The sequence below is a fragment of the Carassius gibelio genome, chromosome A24 (assembly GCF_023724105.1).
Source record: "Carassius gibelio isolate Cgi1373 ecotype wild population from Czech Republic chromosome A24, carGib1.2-hapl.c, whole genome shotgun sequence".
Classification (NCBI taxonomy): domain Eukaryota; kingdom Metazoa; phylum Chordata; class Actinopteri; order Cypriniformes; family Cyprinidae; genus Carassius; species Carassius gibelio.
Window position 1 is genome coordinate 7489998 of NC_068394.1, and position 22719 is coordinate 7512716.

At 36.3% G+C, this 22719-nt stretch overlaps 2 protein-coding genes across 4 annotated transcripts; one reads left to right on the top strand and one right to left on the bottom strand.

Moving 5' to 3' along the window:
- Positions 1-93: 93 nt before the first annotated feature.
- Positions 94-4633, bottom strand: LOC127945993 (mitochondrial fission regulator 1). Of its 2 annotated transcripts, none has more exons than XM_052542254.1 (8): positions 4477-4633; positions 3895-4000; positions 3717-3818; positions 2760-2884; positions 2452-2678; positions 1536-1791; positions 1285-1453; positions 94-1201 (listed from the first exon to the last, which is right to left on the bottom strand). In XM_052542254.1, exons 2-8 carry the CDS (start codon positions 3928-3930, stop codon positions 1154-1156), a joined length of 963 nt encoding a protein of 320 aa, XP_052398214.1. In that variant the 5' UTR covers positions 3931-4000; positions 4477-4633; the 3' UTR covers positions 94-1153. The 2 variants fall into 2 exon arrangements, with proteins under 2 accessions (XP_052398214.1, XP_052398215.1); XM_052542255.1 differs by lacking the exon at positions 4477-4633 and adding an exon at positions 4135-4439.
- Positions 4634-5892: 1259 nt separating this feature from the next.
- LOC127946490 (armadillo repeat-containing protein 1) lies at positions 5893-15010 on the top strand. 2 transcript variants are annotated; one of them, XM_052543114.1, is made up of 7 exons: positions 5893-6169; positions 6918-7126; positions 8154-8245; positions 11128-11317; positions 11418-11534; positions 11793-11867; positions 12981-15010. In XM_052543114.1, exons 2-7 carry the CDS (start codon positions 6965-6967, stop codon positions 13170-13172), a joined length of 828 nt encoding a protein of 275 aa, XP_052399074.1. In that variant the 5' UTR covers positions 5893-6169; positions 6918-6964; the 3' UTR covers positions 13173-15010. The 2 variants fall into 2 exon arrangements, with proteins under 2 accessions (XP_052399074.1, XP_052399073.1); XM_052543113.1 differs by having other exon boundaries at positions 5893-6128.
- The last annotated feature ends 7709 nt before the right edge of the window (positions 15011-22719 follow it).

Consider the following 22719-nt stretch of genomic DNA (forward strand, 5'->3'; position numbering starts at 1 on the left):
TGCAGTCACGCTGTTCTGTATGAACTTAATTATGTGATGGGTGTCAAAAAGTAGCCAAATAAAAGCCTCAATACAGAAATGAAAAGACACAGATTGACAGTTTTAGGTTTATTCAAGAAATTAAAGTCTATTAAAAACGGTTCTGCAGGGTGAAATATAATCAACCCATTTAGATAGATTATCACAATATATAATGAAACCAAAAATGTGTCTTGGTTAAGAAATTCCCTTCAATTCTGAGGTACTATTCCTGTGCGCTGACCATTAAATCCAGTATAAATCTTTGAATTGAGAAATCCTGTGCTGTAATATTCAAATGCAATGATTTTTCGTGCAAAAAAACAACAACAACCTTCTTTTAAAGGTACAAACACTGTCAAAACTATTCTGCTGATAGACTTTTGTCTAATTAAACGGCACTGGACTAGAAATAGCAAGCTTGATATGTCATAGACAAACAAAACTACATCATTCAAGTATTTGAATAACTGGTTAAATAACTACATCCAGAACCATATCATGGAAACGTTCCAAAATAATAAATTAGAACCTAAAAAGGATTTTAAATTAACTCATTAAAGAATTCTTCAACTACTGACAGCACCATCTAAACCTTATGTACGATCACAAACGTATGGTTCATAATTGCTATAATTACTGTTACAAAAAACAAAGTATGAACTGTACCTTTGAAGTAGACAACTTTGGTGCAAAAAGTTGTTAAAAATACACATAAAACTAATGCATATAAAAACAATCCACACACTTTGGTGTTTTCATTTAACATTATCCCTTCAAATGAGAGAAACCTAACAAGGTCGAATACTTGCACTGTTGACCTTCCAACAGATCCGAAAAAATCCACATATAAAATCATACATAAAACCCAACAAAAAGAAGGCATTTCTTGTGTAACTGGCATTAATGATTGGACTGGCTGTTGTACAAGATGTAGTGATAGAGCTGAACTTTTCAAAGTGCAAAATTAAACATATCCAATAGGGAAACCAGACTGACTGCATAGTGTTTGACATTTGCATGCTCACCTAAATTAATACTAACAATATTCTGATGGCTAACAAGAAAAGTTAGCAGTTATTTTTATTCCGAAATATCAGGTTAACTTCATTAACCTGCTCAGATGAGCTCCATCCTAGTACAGTTTCTTCCTTCCAGTTGATTTTAGCATATGCTGTCCAAACTGCAAAAGCAATGGCACAAAGTGACTATGGCGTCATAACAATATACGTTTGAGATCATTTCTTCCAAGTGATTTTTCCTCACCTGCGGTGCTTCTACATGGCTCTTATTCTCAGGAGCTAGGAAGTTTAAGTTGCCATCAGATTCACTGTCGCTCCGGTAGCGGTGAGCGAACTTGCGTTTCAGGGCCTCAGCGATTAATGCTGCGGCGTCTGTGGGCTCGACAGGTTTTGCTTTTGTGTCCTCTTGATGACTGGGAATGAAAGGACAAATTAACTCTAATGGTAAGTGTTTACAATCACCTTTGTATGCCATAATAGCCCTATAACATTCACCTCTTAACTGCACGCAGCTTCACTTTGCCCAAGTCTTTCAGTACGTCTAGCATGTTGGGAAGCTCTGTCTTTTTAGGTGCTGAGTCCAGTACTGTCTTCTCTTCCGTCTTTTTCCCACGCCGCTCTCGGATGAGATCAATGGCAGAATAGCTTCTCTGCATGCTGGGACACGGAGGAGGTGGTGGTGGAGGCGGCGGAGGTGGAACTGGAGCCATTGATGGAGCTTGGGGTACAGGGGGACCACCAGGTGCTGGAGCTGAAACAACACAAAAATTGCGACTTTAAATGGGTAAAAAGTACTAATACTAGCAGAGTGCTATTTTAGGTCTATATATACACTGTATATAAAAAAGTCATACAATTTTGAGGCCAGAAACATAACTTATGCAAGTACGCCAACACTTTGATATTACATTATAACTAAAAATATTACAACTAATTTTTTGTTAATTGAAATAACGCTGAGGAAATCTGAAAATCATCTAACAGGGTTTTGGTGAAGGTAAACGTAAGGCTTTTTTAAGACAATCTAAAGACAATTTATGGATTAAATTGGAAGGGACACAGAAATCAATCCCAATGAAGTTGGTATAACTAAAGCAAGAACAAATATCTGCCTAAAGGAGCAGAAACATTACTGTTTCAAAGTTTATTTTTCTTACCCATTGACAAACATTTGTTATTGTTTCAAGCATAAACCCACTTAATTTTGTTACATTTCTCAGAAAACAAGAATTTCTATCTTCATATATATGCTATGACATAATAAATATGAGACTTTCTTCTCTGATTTAACACCTTTTTTAACTACAAATTAAAATGTAAACTACAAATATTGAAATAAAAGCTACTTCAAAATACTAATAAACACTGAAATAGTATATACTAGTAATCCTAAAGTAGCACTGCAACCAACCTGTGGATTGAGCGCTGTGTTCCTGTGCCTGAACGATCTGTGCGATTTGCGCTCTGAGTTTGGCCAGCTCAGTCTCCAGAGCACTGATTTTCTGAATGGCTTCATCGTTTATGATCGTCTGACTCTGTGGTGCAGGTTCAGCCTGGTGCAAGCTGGGTAATGACCGCCGACGTCTCGGGGGTCTCCACTGCTGGTTACGGAAAAACAACCCAGACTCCATCTCAAACCTGCAGGACATACAGATACATACATGATGATTACGACATTCGAATTTCTGTTTTCTAAATCAGTTTATAAATAATGTTCACCTGTTTCTGCAAGCGCCATCGCTCTCTTCGCTTTCCATCCAGCCCACATCAGCGAGTGTGGCCACAAGTCCATTAGGCCCATCTGAATTGTTGAGGAAACTCGCTCCTGCAGTGAATGGATGAAGCTACACAACCCAAGGACAGTTAATAATTACAACACCTGCTCTGGGCACTTTACAAGTCTCACAACAACAACAAACAAACCCTCACAGACACTCAAGCACTCAAACATAGTCAGAACTACAACAGCAGAACAAGTGGCAAATGTTTTCACAGTGCCACGGCAAAGTAAACAGCATCAGCCAAACCGGTTTAAACATTGCCTAGCGAATAATGAAGCAATTAGAACATTAAGATGACATTCTTTATCAAGAAGGAATATTAATGGCAGTATGTTTTTTTAAAATAAGCATTTCAAAACTTTTTTTTAAAAGAACTCTTGGCCTAAATTTTTCAGCAATGATCCAGAGAACTGACCTAGAGCAGACATGCTGCATTCCTGACATACAGGACAGCTGGAAGGAAGGGCAGAAAAGAGAGAAACAGAGACAGTAATAAAAGTTTCAAGGTGAGTTTAATGTCATCATACTTTTTGTTTTAAAGGTTAGACGGTAGGAAAAGGCTAGATTTGATGTTGTGAGTTGAAACCTGTCCAAAATTCATGATTGTTTATTGTCAGCACAACGATGGAATCAAGACAGAACAGGACAGAAATCCGATGATATGGGAGAAATGAAGAATAAAAGGCCAAAGATGGAGGGTGTTAAAGGTTTTGAGATGTAAAAAATGTAATAAAGGTGGAAAACACTGATAATAATAGAATGAAAATGAATGAAGACAACCTGAAAATACTAAAATATAAAATATTTAAAAACATAACATGCACTCCAAATACAAAAAAGATTCTTTCATTTACATGTTTTGACACATATGAATGAACAAAAACTGACATGTTACCTGAAAATGTACACGAGGGCATGGCGCTAAGGGAAGATTTGTGGCAATTCTTCTGACAATACTCCTCGATGAACCATAAGACTTTGATGATGATCCAAAGGCCTAAGAGAGACATAAAGATGAACATTCTTCCAATCATTAATAGCACAAACTTGACATATAATTCTGTACATCTTACCAGGTCCAGTTCTATCAGTCTATGATTTCCACTCATCTTGTAACTTCACTCAGATCGGTCTCATCATCAAGGATCTGTGCTAGGCCATCTTCAGATCAAACCACCCCTAAAAAAGAAAACAATGTTAGAATCACTTTTAAACTGAATTTTTTTATTTTACACCTCTTTTTCTATAGAGTGCCCTGATTTTCCACATGAAAAAAACTTATAACGTTATAATGAACTGTCATCCATTCTCACATTGCAGAAGTGCATCTTGTACAAACGTGTCTCCTGCACTCCTGCTTTCCTAAACAGTTGCTATGTGGCAAACAGCCATTGTTCAGCGTGATGTTCACCGTGACATTTGCCAGAAAAGACTGAGTTACTAAACCTTTTTCTAGAAGTTTCCTCGTTAAGCACGAGTGTGTGTCGTTAATACAGTAACGTTACATACCGAAAACTGAGGACTCTGCCACAAAGGTTAAAGGCGCTAAAACCCAAGTGTTATTGTTTCAGTGTTGTATTAGAGGCGCTCTTAGTTATATACAAAAGTTGTCGCGATTTCTAATAGGACATTAAAAGAAAATATCGATGTTTTACCGTGTAAAATGCAGTGTCACAGACTAATATGATCCTGGCTGTGCTATGCTAATGCTATCCAGCTGTTACTAGTGTTTTTCCCAAAGACGTTTTTCCACAGTGCGGGAGCAGTAGTTTGGGAACAAGGTTGGACTCAACACTACTGGCCAATAGAGTTTGAGCATATTCCAGCAATGGGGCGGTAATAGGAGTACGGAGCCAACCACTGGTTTGGATTGGTGGATTGACAATACAACTGGCCAATCATAAGCCAGTTATGACTCACAGGCACGAGGCATGCATCAGAGTCAGAGCCCGTCTACGGAGAGAAGCACCAAAGTGACTGAAGGATTGCCGTAAAGCAGTATCTCTGGGTCGTACGATGTGTATGACGTCATTGACATTTTAAAATACTTTTTAAAGCAAATAAGTGACTATAAAAAAAATCTAACACCCGGCAGTGTGTAATTTCTTTGCATCTCCTTTCGAATACAACATTCAAATTACTAGACAAAAAATTATATCCTGAGAAAAGTGGATTTTGAGGGGTATACCCTTTACTGTCTATGGGTATACCGCCATTGACCTCCATTCATTCTGTACTCATCCTGTGAGCGCCCTCATATGGAATCAGAGTGGAACTGCAATCAGTTCAGAAGCCGGAAGTGTAGTGAGAGTGAAACTTCTCAAGCGTGTGCTCAAACTTCTCGCCATATTAGACATTCTCTGAATGCATCCATCGAATGGAATCGCTGTACTTCACTGAGTGGTTGACTGTAACCGGTTTAAAAAGAATAACATTTTATGTTATTAATTAAAACATTTCTTTAGTTTTATATTAATAAATAAAAAATATACACTTAATTAATTACACTTAATTAATAATATATATATATATATATATATATATATATATATATATATATATATATATATATATATATATATATATATATATTAATCATTGGTTATTTGGAAACCAATTAAAATGTTTACTTAAATTAAATTGTATCAAACCTGTTAATTTATTTTTTTTTTTTGCCTCGCCCTATTTTTATGTATTTTACTGGCTGACTATAAAATGGCCGAAATTGTAATACGCGTTTCTTCTGTTTGTCCAGATATCACTGTTATTACATATCAGAATTAGAAAATGTGAAGGTGAAATACTATTGTTTTTATGTTTCTGTTCTGCCCTCCACTTGCATGTCGTGTATTTTAAAGCGATAATTTATTTTAATATTGCCCCAATAAAATATATGAATACTATTTTAATTGCTTCCTTTGTATTTTTTAAATAATAAACAAATACTTTAGTAAGTTTTGGTTCAGAGGGTTAAAATGATTCAATAGTAATTCATATTGTGTGTATATCACATTGTCTCGTAGTAAAACCATTTCTAATTGGTCGAGAATGCATAGCGTCATATTCCGCATCTTCCAATCAGTCTGTCTAAATCCAGGAAGTGTAAAGGGTGTTAAAAACTCCGCAGATAATGGGCAAAAATGCCTAACCAGAACCGTTGTCATTGAAATTTTTAATCATATTCACCGTCGTCGTTATTACACGAGCTTCATCCAATTGCGTATCCATCAGCACTTAATTAGTCGGCGAGTTTGAGCCTTTGACTGGACGGGATCATCTGAAGCGAGTCGTCCTGGGCGTGTTTGCTGTAAGGTTATGCGTGGACAACAGTGCCACAACACACACAAGGTTAACAAGATAAATACCATGCACGTCAGAATCAAATTCACTGATAATGCATATATTATTATATTTTGGCTTCATATAGCTGTATATTTATATGCGTCCCGAAAGAAATATTACCAGGACTCGGTATTGTTTTTGTTATTGTTCATAGAAAGACATTCATATCCACTTGTATTGATGTCTGTAGACTAAATATGACTGAGAAATCAGCGTCAAAATGTTTGCATTTACATGAAGTTTTTTGACAATTTTATGAAAATTCAGATTGCCATTGTTTTGTGACGCGGTGTTATTGTTAGCTGGTTAGCACAGGGCCTGTTTAAAGGCCACATTATGCTATGCTATGCTATGCTGTGCTGTGTGAATCAGACATGATGACCATTATGGTAGTCATCATATTCGGTTCATCATGATGAATAAAAGCCAATTATAATAAGTTTCATGCATAGAGATCATATGTAAATAATTGCGAAAGGACGCGCGACAATTTATATTGACGTCAGACAATAAATCTCAGCTTTGCGTTTGTTTAGATAATATAGTTACAATAATAAAAAAAAATGATAGTGTATATTTAAAAAAATAAAATAAGATACCAGAGTTTCTTAGGAAACTTTTTAAAACCATTTTTATGTAATTCAAGTATACCAGATTTTATGTTGTTATTTTATTATAACCTGTACTTTCTGTCATTGATAGCATGTTCCACAGTATCAGAAGTAATCCAGTTCTGATTTTTATTCCTCCTCAGCTAAGATCTGTGTATTTCATGTGCATGGCCCTTGGTGTGGGAGCACCATGAGCGGGGAGCCTGATGCCTTGGCTGTGGTCAATCAGCTGAGGGACTTAGCTGCTGACCCCCTCAACAGACGGGCTATTGTTGAAGATCAAGGCTGCTTGTCAGGCCTCATTCTCTTCTTCGACCACCCCAATCCACAAGTCGTCTACTCTGCGCTATTGGTAAGATTCTGTTTGTGAAACATTTGCAGATGGTCTTTCTTTTGACGGTGTAATACCATGTTAGGATAGTGGTAGTTAAGGTATCAAATTAGGAGTCTTTATTAACTTAAAGATCGATGATGATGATGATAGTGTTCCACTAAGAACATTTATTATAATAATCAAATGGTGATATTCTCAAAAAAAGAGTAATGTTTTGATAGCTAAAATGTTAACATTTTTCTGGGAAAACTTATTAGTATAGTTTGCTGTAAGCGATTTCAGCTTTACCTTCAATTCAGGTATCTCAGTATAAAGAATAATACACAGCTTTTACAACTTGCTATAATGTCAAGTTATTGAATTACACCTCCAAAAATGTTTACGTTTTTCCAAGTTATTATAATTTGATATTAAAATAATTTCAAAAATTATTTATAATGATAGTTTCAAACAAATATATTTTATATAAATAATAATAATAATAGTAATTATTAAACTCATACCTTATGTGCATATCTACCAATCAGATAAAGCAAAGCCCATCCAGACTTGTCACATGGCTGCCACCTGCTAAACTTGTATCTAATAATGATTTTATGTTCTATTTTTATTATTATTTAATTATTGGTATTATTTATTATTTTATTATCATTATACTTTTATTAAAAGAGTTGATATGGTCAGTGTCACAAATGTATTTATTTGATTAGGGACTTAGTGTATATTACCTAAAATATTTCACGTCTTCATGCTTTTAAATCCTTAAACTCCATGCCCAGGTTTAAATTAGATTTTGAACCCCAGAATTTCAATATGCCCTCTGAAGTTTGGGCCCCAGTTTATGTTTTATCTCTTTCAGATGGTTCATGACACCTGTGGAGACTTTTGGATTATAATGGAATAACACACTTTCTTTCACACACGCACACACAGTAACCCTAGTAGCTCTTGGTGTTCTGTTAACGGATTTATTATCACAGCGGTGCCTGGCGGTTTGCCTCTGTAATGGCCCTGAGTGACCCTTAATGGCTTTGTGTCCTTCCAGGCGGTGCGCTACCTGGCAGAATGCCGCTCCAACAGGGAGAAGATGAAGGGCGAGCTGGGAATGATGCTGAGCCTGCAGAACATCATGCAGAAGTAAGTCGCTCCCATGCTGCCACAAAACATGAAGGCAACACAAGCTCGGTTTGCACTTTCCCACAGAAAACCTCATCCTGCTGCTTTAGTTGAAGTGAATGTGTGTGGTGAGCTGATTTTAAGCGCATGAGAAAGGTCATCCTGTCATAAGCAGGTTTGTCTGTTTTGACACTAAACGGGAGTGATGATGCAAGCTTGCTGTTGTAAGGTAATGCGAACTGTCAAGCAACCTGATGTAGTGCACAGTTACATTTGTTTTGCTCGCCATGGGTTAATGTCCAGCAGAGGTCAGTCTAAGACACCAGCGAGAATATCATACTGCTATAGACACAGAGGAGTTCATGTTCAGGGGCCATGTTCTGAATATTGCTCAATCAATATGGATTTGATATGGAAAATGAATCATAACGCTCAGCAGTAAAGATGGTGTGGGAGTTCAGTTTGTTTGAAGAGGTTAACCCTTTTATTCAGCAAAGATGCATTAAAATGTTTAAAAGTGACAGTAAAGAAATTTTTAATTTTACAAAATATTTGTTTCAAAGAATGCTGTTCATTTAACGGTTAAATTTTTAATTAAGCAACTGTTTTCAATGTTAATAATAATAATGGTTCCTTCTCTACCAAATCAGCATATTAGAATGACAAATTTAAAATTAAACTTTCCATCATGAGAATAAATATATAAAATCTATGAAAAAAGATTAATTAATCATTTTTTTTTTTTGAAGAAATAGCATTGCTATTTTTACTGTATTTTTGGTCAAATAAATGCAAGCTTGGTGGGCATAAGAGACTTCTTTAAAAAGAGTACTGACCCCAAACTTTTGAATGATATTGTAAATATCACAAAATATGATATGAGCTAGCTAATGTAGATTTTGTTGAAATGAGGATTAGCACAATTTTCTAGTAAAATTGTTTTTAGATTTATAGATGTCATATATCTACATTATTGCTGTTTCATTAAAAAAAATGTGATGTTTATATAATAATGGTCATTTTAATGACAACAGTTTATTACATAATATTAATAATAAAGTAGTAGTATTTTATATACAAGCCAATAATAATAATATTTTACTTTTTATGACTTTTTGTTTGTTTGTTATGAAGCAAATAGTGCAAACACAAATCTGATTTACTGCAAAAAAAATTATATATATATATATATATTGTTGAGCCCTCTTTTTTGTGCATTAGAAAGCATGAAACTCAGGGTTTCTTTTACCTCATGTCAAACAGCACTGCAGATGCCATCTGATTCTTTAAATATTCATACAACTGCATGTTTTGACACCCCCCCATGGCTAAGTATAGAGGCAGGATCCATGTATGTGTGTATGCTACTGCAGGTCAGGCTTATTTCAAGTGTGAAAGTCTGCAGGCTTTTAGACAGAAGCCTCAGACAGAAGTGTCAATGGTTGCTAGAGAGCTGCGTATCCTTCTCTCAGGGTGACTCCCTCCCCGCCCCCTTCGATTCACCAGTCACTTCAGTTAGCAGAGACACCATCAAGGATTGCCCTGCAGTTCCACAAGCTGCCTGTCACTATTTCCTGCGCAACGACTTTGGGTAGAGGTCATGTATCGCCCCAGTCTGTGAAATTTTATGGCTTGAGGAAGTGAAGGAATCCTTCATCACCCCGATGACACTGCAGATCTCAGAAAAAAGCTATTTTAAACTATGAATGAAGTTTTTTGATCAATATTCAGTGTTTTCTCATATTGTGTATTTCATAATAGCTGTTTACTGCATAGGTTGATGTACAACTTCCTTTTAACGGAGACTTTAGATGCCGTCATCATTCCCTCAGGCGTATATGGGAAACTTGAGGTCTGGCAGCTCAGATATGCCAGCGAGCAGATGTCCGTTCCTGTAACTCTGCATGAGTGATGGCAGCGTTGCATCTCCCCTATTAGCACCTGTAGGGGATATAAAGATCCTGATGTCAGGGCTGACCTAAAATGCTGACGTCAAGAAACTACTGTCTTTTTTAACCTGAATAAATGAACTGGTCACTTGACTATAGTTAGCGATCAAATAAGTGATTGGCTAATTACAAATTCTTACTAACTCCTGATTTGAAAACAAGATGCACGCACAGGACATGAGCACACAGAACAGAAACACATGGAAAACCATCCTTGTGAGCGCACATTTATGCTCTACGAGTGCATGCATTTTCTGCTTCACGTGCACAAAAGATACAGGTGTGTGTTTATGGATGTCTTCAGAAAATCTGCAGCACAATAAAGCAATTTATGTATAAAATTACAGTAGTAGAGTAGTAGAGTTTATTTTATAATACCTAACAGTATGTATTCATTTATTTATGAATGTATGCATATTTTATTTTAATTATTGTCTATTTAAATTAATTGTCTTCAATTCAGTATTAGTGTGCAGTAACAGTGTGTGTGTATATATATTAATATATATATACATTTTCTTTTTTTTTTTTTGCTTTTCTCACTATGATGCATCAGTCGCTTGATTTTAAAACTGACTTCAGTTAAGTGCAATATGCATTAGTTTACTTATGATATTAAACCATATGGAATGCACGACACTAGATGAATCCCAATATTGTCTGTGCTAAAGGTTAGTTGGCTCAAGCTCCATCAGACTGACTTTTCTCCAGCTCTCATGCTGGCAGATTTCTCCCCCGCACAGATCTACGTCGTGTAATTCCTTGTCTGCTGGAGTGATGACCTTTTCAAATATCAGCAGTGAATGTAAAATAATGAAATGTAAAATACATGATCTTTTAACAAGTGTAGACAAGCGTATTTGCTCAGTTATTTCTTTGTTCATTAACAGTGGCAATGGCAGCATTTTCTAATCCGTTGTGAATCCTACAATGATCTGTGATGTGTTTCACTAGGGGCACGTCGCCAGGTGAGACCAAGCTACTAGCTTCTGAGATCTACGAGATCCTGCAGACTTCCAGCAGCGCAGAAGCCGAGCAGGCAGAAGCAGCCGCCTCTTGCAGAAAAAAAGCACAGTTTTTCCTGGGCTCAACGAACAAACGGGCCAAAACGGTGGTGCTTCAGATCGACGGGCTTGATGATTCGGTAACTGCAGTTAGACAGCTTGTAATGGAACCCGTTTAATCAGAACGTATGGAAATATTTGTTATTGCACAGTTTGACATTTTGTCTCTGTTTATGTCAGGCTCAGAGGAGTCTTTGTGAAGAAGCCTTGCTAAAGATCAAAGGTGTCATCAGCTTCACCTTCCAGATGGCTGTGAGGAGATGTGTGGTGAGGATCCGTTCAGACTTGAAGGCTGAGGTGAGTTTACAGTCTAGCACAATCCATATGACCATCTACAGACTGCGTAAGAATGCCAGTGAAGTGTATAAAAAAACTAAACAATTTATGTATTTAAAGTGCCAGTTTTGGACATCCGTGAACATTTTTGAGTGATGACATAATAATTAAATCCAGTTTGAAAGAAGTGATTCTTAAGAAATGAATCGCACTTAATGGATCAAAGTTGCTGTTACAGAATCTATTTCAGGGTTCTCATATTGTTTCTTCATTCTTCAGGCGTTGGGAACTGCTATAGCTTCAACCAAAGTCATGAAGGCCCAGCAAGTAGTGAAGGGGGAAGATGGATCGGAGGTGAGTAAATCAAATGAACAGATCTCTGGTCTGAATGCACACAATAAATAGACGGTTGAACAAAGCATGACCATAGTCATCTTCTCACCTTTTTAAATTAGACCTCTTTCCTTTTTGGCTTTGGCTTTGGCTTTTTTTTTGCATTCCATGTAAAATCAGTAAAATCATTCAGTCAGAGTTTTCTTGTTAGGTGAGGTATTTAGCTGATTGCCTCTACCTGAAGATGTTAGCCGATGCTGTCTACATCTATCCTCAGAGCTGAGGGTAATGCATTTCAACATGTTGAGGGTGAACCCTGCTACACTCACCTCATCAGAAGACTTAACTCGTTTTCCCCTCATCCTGGAGGTCTTGGACACTGCTTTACTATGCACTTTCTCCTTTAACCAGCAGGTGGCACAATTGATTGAGTAATGGTCTTATTAATTCCATTGAACAGACACAAATGAACAGCAATATAGTTGGTAGGGCCGGACTAATATAAGTAAATATATTACTTACATATTATTACTTGCTTTATAATAGTAAAAAAAAAAATGGTGTAAAAACAATTTCCCCTCTGAAATTGCTAGTAAATTTCACACTTAGAAAGGTAAGTAACACATTGAAGTATATTTGACAGTGTACTATTAGCATCAATAAGGACAATAATAATAAAATGTGATTTTTTCTTTAATCTGCACCAATATTTTTGTTGCAAAAAGTTTATAATTCTTAAATGCCTACAAAGGCTTCCTTAACCATTTTTGAGTGATGATGCAAAATAAATAATTGAATTATTGTTATGAACCAATTCACTGAAATAGACAAAGTGGTTAAAGACCAAAATTATTCAGAATATATCTCTCTGTTTTTATGTGTCCTATTTTACCTAAATATTATTTTGAATATTAAGTATAAGTAATATGTATCTGATATATCGCTTGGCCTAAATAGTTCCTTCATTTTATATCATGAAGATGTTTTATCTTGTTGTTTTGGCTGCTTATTTATATTTTTTTATTTTGTATAGACATTATATATAATATATAAATAATGGTATTCTGCTTGGAAGTTTAGAAATGATAACAAAATGGGTGATTGTTCCCTTTGCTCTCTTTCCCTTCCATCCAGATTGTAATCCCATTCCAAGGGGACTCGGATGTGGTGGTCGAGCAGAACATAAATTTGCCGGATTATCTGCCTGAGGACGAGAGCCCGTCTCAGGAGCAGCACAAGGCTGTGACACGACTGGGCTCCATGCAGGATGGTGCGAGCTGGCTGAGCACAGCCGCCAACTTCCTGTCCCGCTCATTTTACTGGTGACCGCCCTCCACGTGCCAGACTGTCGAGCGCATCCGCAAAAAACTATGACCCTTGTTCCAACTATAAAAAAAGGCCACGACAGGCGGCTGTAAATGGTTACGGGATCCAACCTGCTCATGAAACTCACGCTAGCGCTGCATACGCACCACACGAGACACTAAAACCTGAGAGCATCCGGGAGAAGTTCACAGAAAGCATTTCATGTGTATCTGCTCTCTTATTCACCTTTTATGTTTGACCCTGGGAAGGTTTTCAAACGATGTGTCCCAGATTCTCCTTGCAGGTTTGTTTCTGTTGAGACTAAACCATGCCTTGGGGGTTTCGCCAGGTGGGTCGTACCTTGAGGTTTTCTAAATTTCTACAAATGTGGGTGCTTTCAGATGTGTTCTAACCCTTCATCTCTGCTTTCTTGTACATTTTTAACAATTCTTTTGATTGTCTTTCAATTATTTGATAATCCTAATATTACTTTATTCATCTGCACTTTTCAAAGCATGCATATTTTTTGAACTCCGTTCCTTCTCTGTGTGCCTTTTGCTATGTAGCTTGTTAATTAATTTTTTCCGTTTTAAATCCACTTTTTTTGCTTCGTCTGAACCTCTAAAGCCTTCTGAAGATATGATTTTTTTTTTTTAGGTTTGAAATGTGTAGTGATGGTGCATTCTTCCCCACAGAGCTCATTTCACAAAGAACATAATTAAAACACCTCTACTGGTTGGTGTTCATTAATAATAATTAACGGGTTAACGGCACCAGTAAATAGCTGTTACTATGTGTGTAATGCTAACTTGTTATGTTACAGCATGTGCCAAACACCAGTTACCCTAAAATAGTTACCGGAGTAAAATAGCTCTGACCTTTTAGGAATTTATATTATAAACTTTTTTTTTTTTCCTTAAATGTCAATGTAGTTTTCCTTTCTGCCATGCGAACTGCTTATAAAAATGATTTTTTTGTGTATGTATTCCTGAATACCACAAATCTGAATGTTTTGTTCAGGGCCTTACATACATGCGGTCATTTTTAATGTGGGTTACACCTGCTAGCCAAAAGTATGATTCGGTTTCTGACCCGTTATGTGCCCGTCACCTGTGCATGACCATAACCCTTTTAGATTTTCCTGACTGACGGTGTCTTTTAATGGTTTAGATAATCAACCGACCTCTCATATTTCATTCAGGACGGTCAGTGTGCTCAGGGATGTGTGTACGTTGTCCTGCAACTGATGGTCTCATGTACGTCGCAGTTTAACACCAGTGCGTTCCCAAACGGAGACCTACACACATCAGTATCAAAATGAGTTAAACTAGAATATGGCTTTTCCTAAACTTACCTGTCGTTTTATTTTTCACATTATGATTGGGTTGTCGTAAGGTATCAGTGTTTGCACACTTTTGTATTTTTCCTCATAATCAGCAATGCTTTAATGCTTTTTTTTTTTTTTTTACTCTCATCATGTCAGTTTACATTGAGGATGTGTTACATGGACAGCATTAGTGTATAGAATTGAATCACACAGTGGCATGCTTTTGGTTGGGTTTAAGAAGAGATGTCAGTGTTATATTTATGAACAAAATCCAAATTGAATTAAGTTTTGCATTTTCTGTATTTTTATTTCCCTCATCTTGTACTGTATACCATCTTTCCCTGAAGCGTCTTAAGCTACTGCTCACTGTTATTCCAAGAACACAGAACCAGAGCCCATGGCAGATGATAGATTTTAGTAGCTTCTCTTGTACAGTGCATGTTTACATATGCACAGTTACATGCAATGAGTTTTAGGACACACGATTCTCTGTTCAAATTAATGACAAGGAATATTAAATAGATAAAATACATTTGGATTGTTGGGTTTTGTTTGCTTTGGAAATTGTTTCATTAGCCTCTGTGGTACCAATTTGTTACAGCAATATATATATTTTTAATGATTTGAGCTGAATGCTTTTGGTCACCAACAAGAAGTGGCCATGAATCTGTTGATCACATCAGTTGACGTGTGAAAGCTTCTTACTATGAATTAAATGTGTACACTATGGCTTCAAAGATTTCAAACGTAAAACTCAACACCACCTGCTGTTGATTAACTCATAATTCTGTGTCATCTCTCAGTTTGTAAAAAAAACGATTTAATTTACAGTAATGGGGTTCTGCAGCAGTAAAAGAAGAGAAAGAGCGTCTGTTTTCTTCATGATCGGTGTAAACAGCCTTTCTTAGACGGCAGAGACGTGCATGGCCAGCTATCATTCTATACCACCAATGGCATTAGATCACCAAGCTTTAATTGGTAAATCAACATGTTCCCAGTTCAGACTGAATACAAGTATAGCAGCATTTGTAGGGTTGTCCATGCACCCTATATAGGGAGATAACAGGACAAAGACATTCTCCTTTGCTCCTCTACACATAAGGTGACAATACTGTGCTCGTGGCAAGTTTAGCTGGGGGTTATTGTGTTAGTATTATGTGACTCTTAAGTTTTGGCTTTCAAAAGTCAGAGCTGCCTGATTATGGAGACTTCAGCAAGCCTCTGGTGAAATGTCTGACACTTTTATAACTGTGTGAATCTTGACACTAGGGGGCGCTCGTTTTCTGTGTTTTACATGCATTTTCATGCAGTGAAGTACTGTTTTCTATATAATTGAACACATTTAAGGACAAAGTGCATGTTTTGCCTTGTCATGTGCTTAAGTGTTTGAAGACAGCTTTGTGAGGGCCGTGTGCAAGTGTTTCATGAGACTCAATGAGACAAAGACTGATTTAAGACCCATGCTGCCAACTGCTTTACTTGTCAATTTCTTCGCATATCTTATGAACAGCAGTAGTAAAATAAGAGAAATACCAAAAAAGTAAAAAAAATAAATAAAAAGATAAAAAAAGAGAGAATTTGCTAAGAGGTGTGTTTTCAGGAAATTACAAAAATTATTCTTCATGAGGTAACATCGAATTTGTTCTAGTCAAAAATGTCATTTAATCTGACTTTAGTCAATGTGTAAGTGTACATAAATGAAGGCTTCTCTTTATATAAGCTAGATGTGTGTTTTTAGGTTTTTATAATTTATAAACGTGTTTATGTGACACCTGGTCCTGTGACACATTTTATTCCTTTAATGTCTGTCCACACAGCACAAAGACAATAAAACTCTCTTGACTCAACTTGAGTTTGATCGTTTAAAAATAGATTCTTGAGGAAACAATGGATTACCACTTTTTTTTGTCTACTGTATGAATGGAAATAACAATTTTTTTAAATATTTTTTTTGGTTTATCTTTTGCAAATTTTTATGTATCCAATATGACCATTCCTTTAGGATTAGATTTGGAGCTTTATATATATATATATATATATATATATATATATATATATATATATATATATATATATATATATATATATGTATGTATGTATGTGTTATTATTACTATATATATATATATATATATATATATATATATATATATATATATATAAAGGATGTTACTGCCAAGGTGAACAAGAAGTGCCACGTTTTTAGCAGCCTTAGGTGCATCTATTGTAATATCCACAATATGAATTTAACATATTCAAGTTAATGTCTTTATACATTTGCCAAATATGATACAATATTTAATGCTTTATTGTCAGTTAAGTCAACAGTCAGGAGAATACAGGTAAACAGCACCACTTTCTAGCTTTTTCATATATATATATATATATATATATATATATATATATATATATATATATATATATATATATATATATATATATATATATATATATATATATATTTACTGTACATTATATTCAGTCACTGATGTCTGAAGTCCCTGAACTCTATTAATAAACATTTTACTGATATGGAACTAGAAAACAATCTATAAAAGCTCATTTTAGTTGTTAAAGCAGTACATATTTATGTGTGCATCTTCATTATCTTTCATTGTTTTAAATCTGACTGAAAAGCAAACTGTCATAAAGACCTTTAAACTCACCTTGGAGACAAATAGTGTTGCTGTGAATTCCACTAAACCATGTTTTAATTTATTGAGTATTACAGATGCATCTCTTCCCTTGTCTCACTAGCTAGTTCATTTTATATGAAGAGGGAAGCAGATAAAGCCAGAGCCTCCAAACCTCTCTGGCGCTCAAAGATATCGACCACAGCTCGGTATTTGTGCATAAATGTGTCGTTACTATCATGAGCAGTATTTGCATTGTTAATCTGCCTGCAGCCAGCGGGCTGATTGTGTGCTGATGGGAGAGAAAGGTGCATCTTATTGCCCAGGCAGTTTGACGATTTTATTTGAGGTTCAGCTCACAGTCAATGGGATCGGACGTAAATTACATTCTATGTGCAGGAAAATGATGTGACACCCGTAATTTATGTCAAATAACTTTTTGAAGATGTGAAAATGCGTGTGTGTAATCAATGCTTGTGCTGATACTGGAGATTTAATTGAAACATTTTTCTTTTCCTCAAAGGCTGATGGAATGGCGTCTTGTTGTGTAATGTTCTATAATGATTCATTTTAGATCTAGGGTCCTCATCTGGCTCAGAGAAGGTCATAGATTCCCAGATCCAGGAAGGGAACTAGCTTTTTCACGTACATATATCTCCAGAAGTCAAGATACAGAGGCCAGTTGGACTAAAACATGGTGCGCGGGTCCAAATTTGGGTTCTGTGGTTTCTCGATTTATTGATTAATATTTTCAAGTGTTTATAAGGAAGTCTGTTTCTTATTTACATAAACTAATATTCCATATTTGAGTATGTTAATATATTCATAAAGTTGTGTTAGTAAGACATTTTGGAGAGTTTGAAACCATAAGAAGAAGCTTGTAATTTATTTTAGTACTTTTAAGTACAATTATTCTCTAAAAATATTTATTATTTGATCTGTAACACCATTTCTTGGTGGAGAAATGTCTGCATATGTGTCAGGAATTGATACCAGAGTGAAACCTTCAATGTTTTGTGTTATTCATTTAAGGAATTGTTTGGGATTGTTTAAAGTTCTTCATAGATGGCTACATTAGATATAGCTTTGTATGAAGCTGATGATTCCATTATAACAATTTCTTGCTAACATTTTAATATTTAACTGTTATCAAAGTTATGATGGAATGGAAGTAGCAACAGACCTTTTTGTTCCGTATTGTGATGTATACATTCAAGTGCAGTGGATTATTGAAAATGAAAAAGAGGGATGTCTGGGATATGGTTCTATCCACCCAGTTGTTGACTGGATTTTGAGATGTGGGCATTGTATTCAGAATTGAATAAAGTTACTTAACCATGGTAATATAAAATTTCAAAACCAAAACATTTATGGATGAATCACTATATAACGAGATCTAAAACATGCATTTAAAAAATTAATTTTAATTTCATGCCAACTTTAAGTCAAGTCAGTCCATTTGGCAGCCATCTTGGTAATCTCTCTGTGCCAGTACAGTTCTTTTTGTCTGAAATCTGAAAAAGACTGAAATCTGAAAAATTGGTTATCAATATTGTGCTTCAATAACATTTCAAAGCAATGCTAAAATCTGACAGTAAAAGGGATCATAAATTGTGCATTTTCAGCTAAAATCTTGCAAAAATTGCCCTTTGAAGGTGGAACTACTTTTCTCTGTGCATGGTTAATTGTCTGTGCAATTACTGTGAATGTAACATTATGCACAACTAAGTTCTTATAATAATTTTTGTTGTTGCTTAAATTACTCCGTAGTTACATTGGATATAATTTGTGCAAAGATGTAGGCGAAAACCTCATGCTAACGCTTAGAGGGATAGTTCACCCAAAAATGAAAATTACCAATGATTGACTCTCTTTCAAGCATCCTAGGTGTATATGACTTTCTTCTTTCAGACAATGTCTTTCAGGAGTTATTTACAAAAAAATGTTAGGCTCTTCCAAGCTTTATAGTAGTCGGGAATGGGTGTTGATCATTTGAAGTCCAATAAAGTGAATTCATCCATCATAAAAAGTAATGGTTCTGGGGGGTTAATAAAGGTCTTCTGAAGCAAATCAATGCATTTGTGCAAGAAAATATCCATGCTATCTAGTTTCTACTAACTGTTGTGTGTGCGTTCACAAGAGAGTGGCGTTCTTTTGATGATACATTTATATAATTTGCTTCACTGCCATTATAAAGCTGGGAAGAGCCAGGACATTTTTTAATAAAACTGATTATACTTATCTGAAAGAAGAACGTCATATACACCTAGGATGGCTTGAGTAATTTTCATTTTTGGGTGAACTGTTCCTTTAACGTTTAAGTGTCATCACAGTACCCTTGAAGTTACAAAGTAACATATGTAGCAAGTTATCTTTTCTTTCATATTGTGACATACATCTGAGCTCAAAGATTAGCCTTTTGTTTTAATTTGCATGTTTGATGCTCTGTCGCCCCCTAGAATTTCAGCAAGTGCATTACAGTAAACACAAAGGCGAATAACTCAGATTTTTCATAGGCTTTTAATTTAACCCAGAATATCCTGGAGAATAAAGTGACACTTGTTCATAGAACAGCTCATGTTATGCTTTAGGCGCCCTGTGCGTGTGATTTTGCATCTACCCCCCTTGGGTTGATGAAATGTGTGAGCACAGGGGATGATAATAATTGTGTCCATAGCTCATTACAGCTCCCAGATGATTTGAAGCCGTCGGGAGAGCACTGTCCTCTAACACCGCCACGGCCACGCGGCACCGCTGGCTTCAGGCGCTGATTGGTGGGATGAAATATGGCTGGAGAAAATTAAAAGGTCCCTGTGTCAAAATAATTCATGACATGCATATCTTCCGGCCTGATGAAATAGCTGATATCTGGATTAGAAGGATAATAAAAGCGATCAGGGTACAGTTAAACTATTTCGGCAGTGGAGGCGTTCATTCTGTCAATGTCAGGCGCGGAGGATCACAGGGTCAAGTTCTGAGTGTGGAGGAGGACGTGTGTGTGTGTGTCTCTGTGACAGAAAACCTGTGTATGCTGCGGGTCACTCAATACCCCACCTGTGATTTGAATATCTGCTATAATTGTCCTAAAACGTCCCATCAGTGGATCTGCCGGACGCCATTATGGCTCCACAATATAGCGTGGCATTCAAATTCCCCCCAAATGACAGGTTATTAGAAGCGGGGAGCAGGCGGCATGTAATTAAGCACCATAACTTTGACCTGTAATGTGAAGTGATGGCAGGATTGTAATAGGTGGAATGAAAAAGGCACAATTTTAAAACAATGCGGGAAAGAGAGCGGATCACTGAGGATTATTTGCTTTGGATTCTCCTTGGGTTTATCTTTGTAACAGCCTGTCACAAAGATTTCAGTGATCTCTGACCATTTACTTCAAAGGTTACGAGCCACAGTTATGATCACTTTGGATGTGATGCTTGCTTTGCCTCGAGCTGGGCTGACGATATATGATTCAATTGAATTTTTTAAGGTGCAGTCATGTGAAATTGAATTCTCCTGCAAGGATGAAGAGACATGCCACGACCACCTTTTACTGTGGTAATGATTGTCCTGTCTATTGTGTGCACATCACTGACTTTTGTAGAGGAGAAATGGTCTAAAGACATTAAATATAAATCAGTTTTAAAGAGAGTGATATTAATGTTTTTATAGTGATATTTTATGTCCACAGGATCGGTGGCAAGTCAAAAGTGATGCAGGGTCTTTAAATAGAAAGTAGTTGATTAGAACTGACTGAAGTAGCATAAAAGTTTTTCATTTCCACTTGTTTGGTTCTGTAAAAAATAATATTGGGATGTGTGATGGCTAGTATTTGGAATAGAGGTTTTCAGTGACTGATTCTTAAAAATTCACACTTGGTCCATCCTATCTTGAATATCTGGTTGGTCGAACTTTGTCAAAAATGCATCAGCTTTATAGATTATCAGTATTTAGTCAATAGATTATCAGTAAACATGTATATATATATATATATATATATATATATATATATATATATATATATATATATATAAAATGTATGTACTTATATTGTAAAATACTGTAGAATGTACTTTATGCCTTTGAAATAAATAAGGAAAAAAGATTATGAATTGAATTAAATATTAACATTTAAACTATAGAGCCATATAATTAATTACTGGTGAAAATAGGTGTGTCGTTGCAAGTAAATATATATGAGAAAAAACATTCCCATAAGTCCATGCATAAAGCATAACATTTGATAATATTTTTTAAAGGTCACTGTTTTCAGTTACGTAGCTTACATTAAAAAATGTATGTTATTTAGTTAATGATTTTAACTGATAAAAGTTGATAGTTGTCTGCTTTTTTCATGGGGAATTTTTTGGTAACCACTGTTGTCTGTTTTTTTTTTAGTGTATGTAAACTTGTTTTTATCCAATTATCTCTTTAAAATGAAAAACAAAAAAACAAAACAGTAATATAAAGACTTAAATTAAACTGAAAACAAATGTCTTGCTTATGCAGTAATAATCCCATCAGTGACAGATTTATGTTGGCCTGTGTAGTCAGCTGTTACCCAAAGACAAATTTAAATACTAAGAGAAATCAGTGTGTGATTTTCAAGCATATCTCTTATGTGCCATCAGTACAGGCTCATGCTGGCTTCATTTCCGGCCTCGTCCTTTTTGAAGAGCAACTGGACGTTTTGATGAGCAACAGAACCCATCTGCTCCTTAAATTCCTCCAACTGGTGTGTGAATATGACGTAGACTATATGTTCAGCGAGAACCCTCGTCCTTCTGTTACCTGGACTTCGCTCTTGGAAAGTATCACAGATTTTCTGCCCGTTTGGCTGCGACCGTCTTGGAGAATGAATTCATACCTACGGAGCGTCTGCCCGACCCCACAACTGTCCTTCACGAAGGCGAGCTGGATGCAGCAGCGTGTTAATTCAACACGCTAAAGGCTCGTCTATTGTGTGATAGTAGGAAGACTGCTGAACAGAAGGTCCGCTGTCTCTCCACACTTGCCGCGCGAACCCACCCTCACCCCCTTTCATAACGATGGCAGATGGCACCCGATGAATCCTTCATAATCATGTCAGGACAGCTCCTCCAATCCCAATTCATCTCTTTAAACACATTTCAGCTGACAGAGAATTACACAAAAGATAAAAGTGGCCACCAGACGACAAAGACAAACAAACATCCGCTTGGCGAGCAAGTGTTCCTATTCCGTAATACCTTTTAATCAAACGTGGTCTTAGGCTGCTCACGTTCGGCCTTCGAAAATGAGCCCCGATGCGAGTTGAAAACACAATTTTCCACATAAAATATTGACTTTTGTATTCTTTTGTCTGCTAATGTCAAACTCGGCCCATGTAACGTTGTTAATTGTGGTTCAGGTGAGGTTTGTCTCACCTCATTTCAAGGTCATGCACCACTAAGGCCATTTTCTTGACTCAAAGGGCACGTAATTTCACAGCAGTGTACTCCTCATTAATCCCCCCTGAGTGGCTGCTCGGGAAGTTCCAGATCACAGATTTGTTTTGCTCTTGTTTTCTGACTCACTGCGTCTCACGGCTCCACCGAAACATTAACCCCTGCATCCCACCCTGCTAAACACAC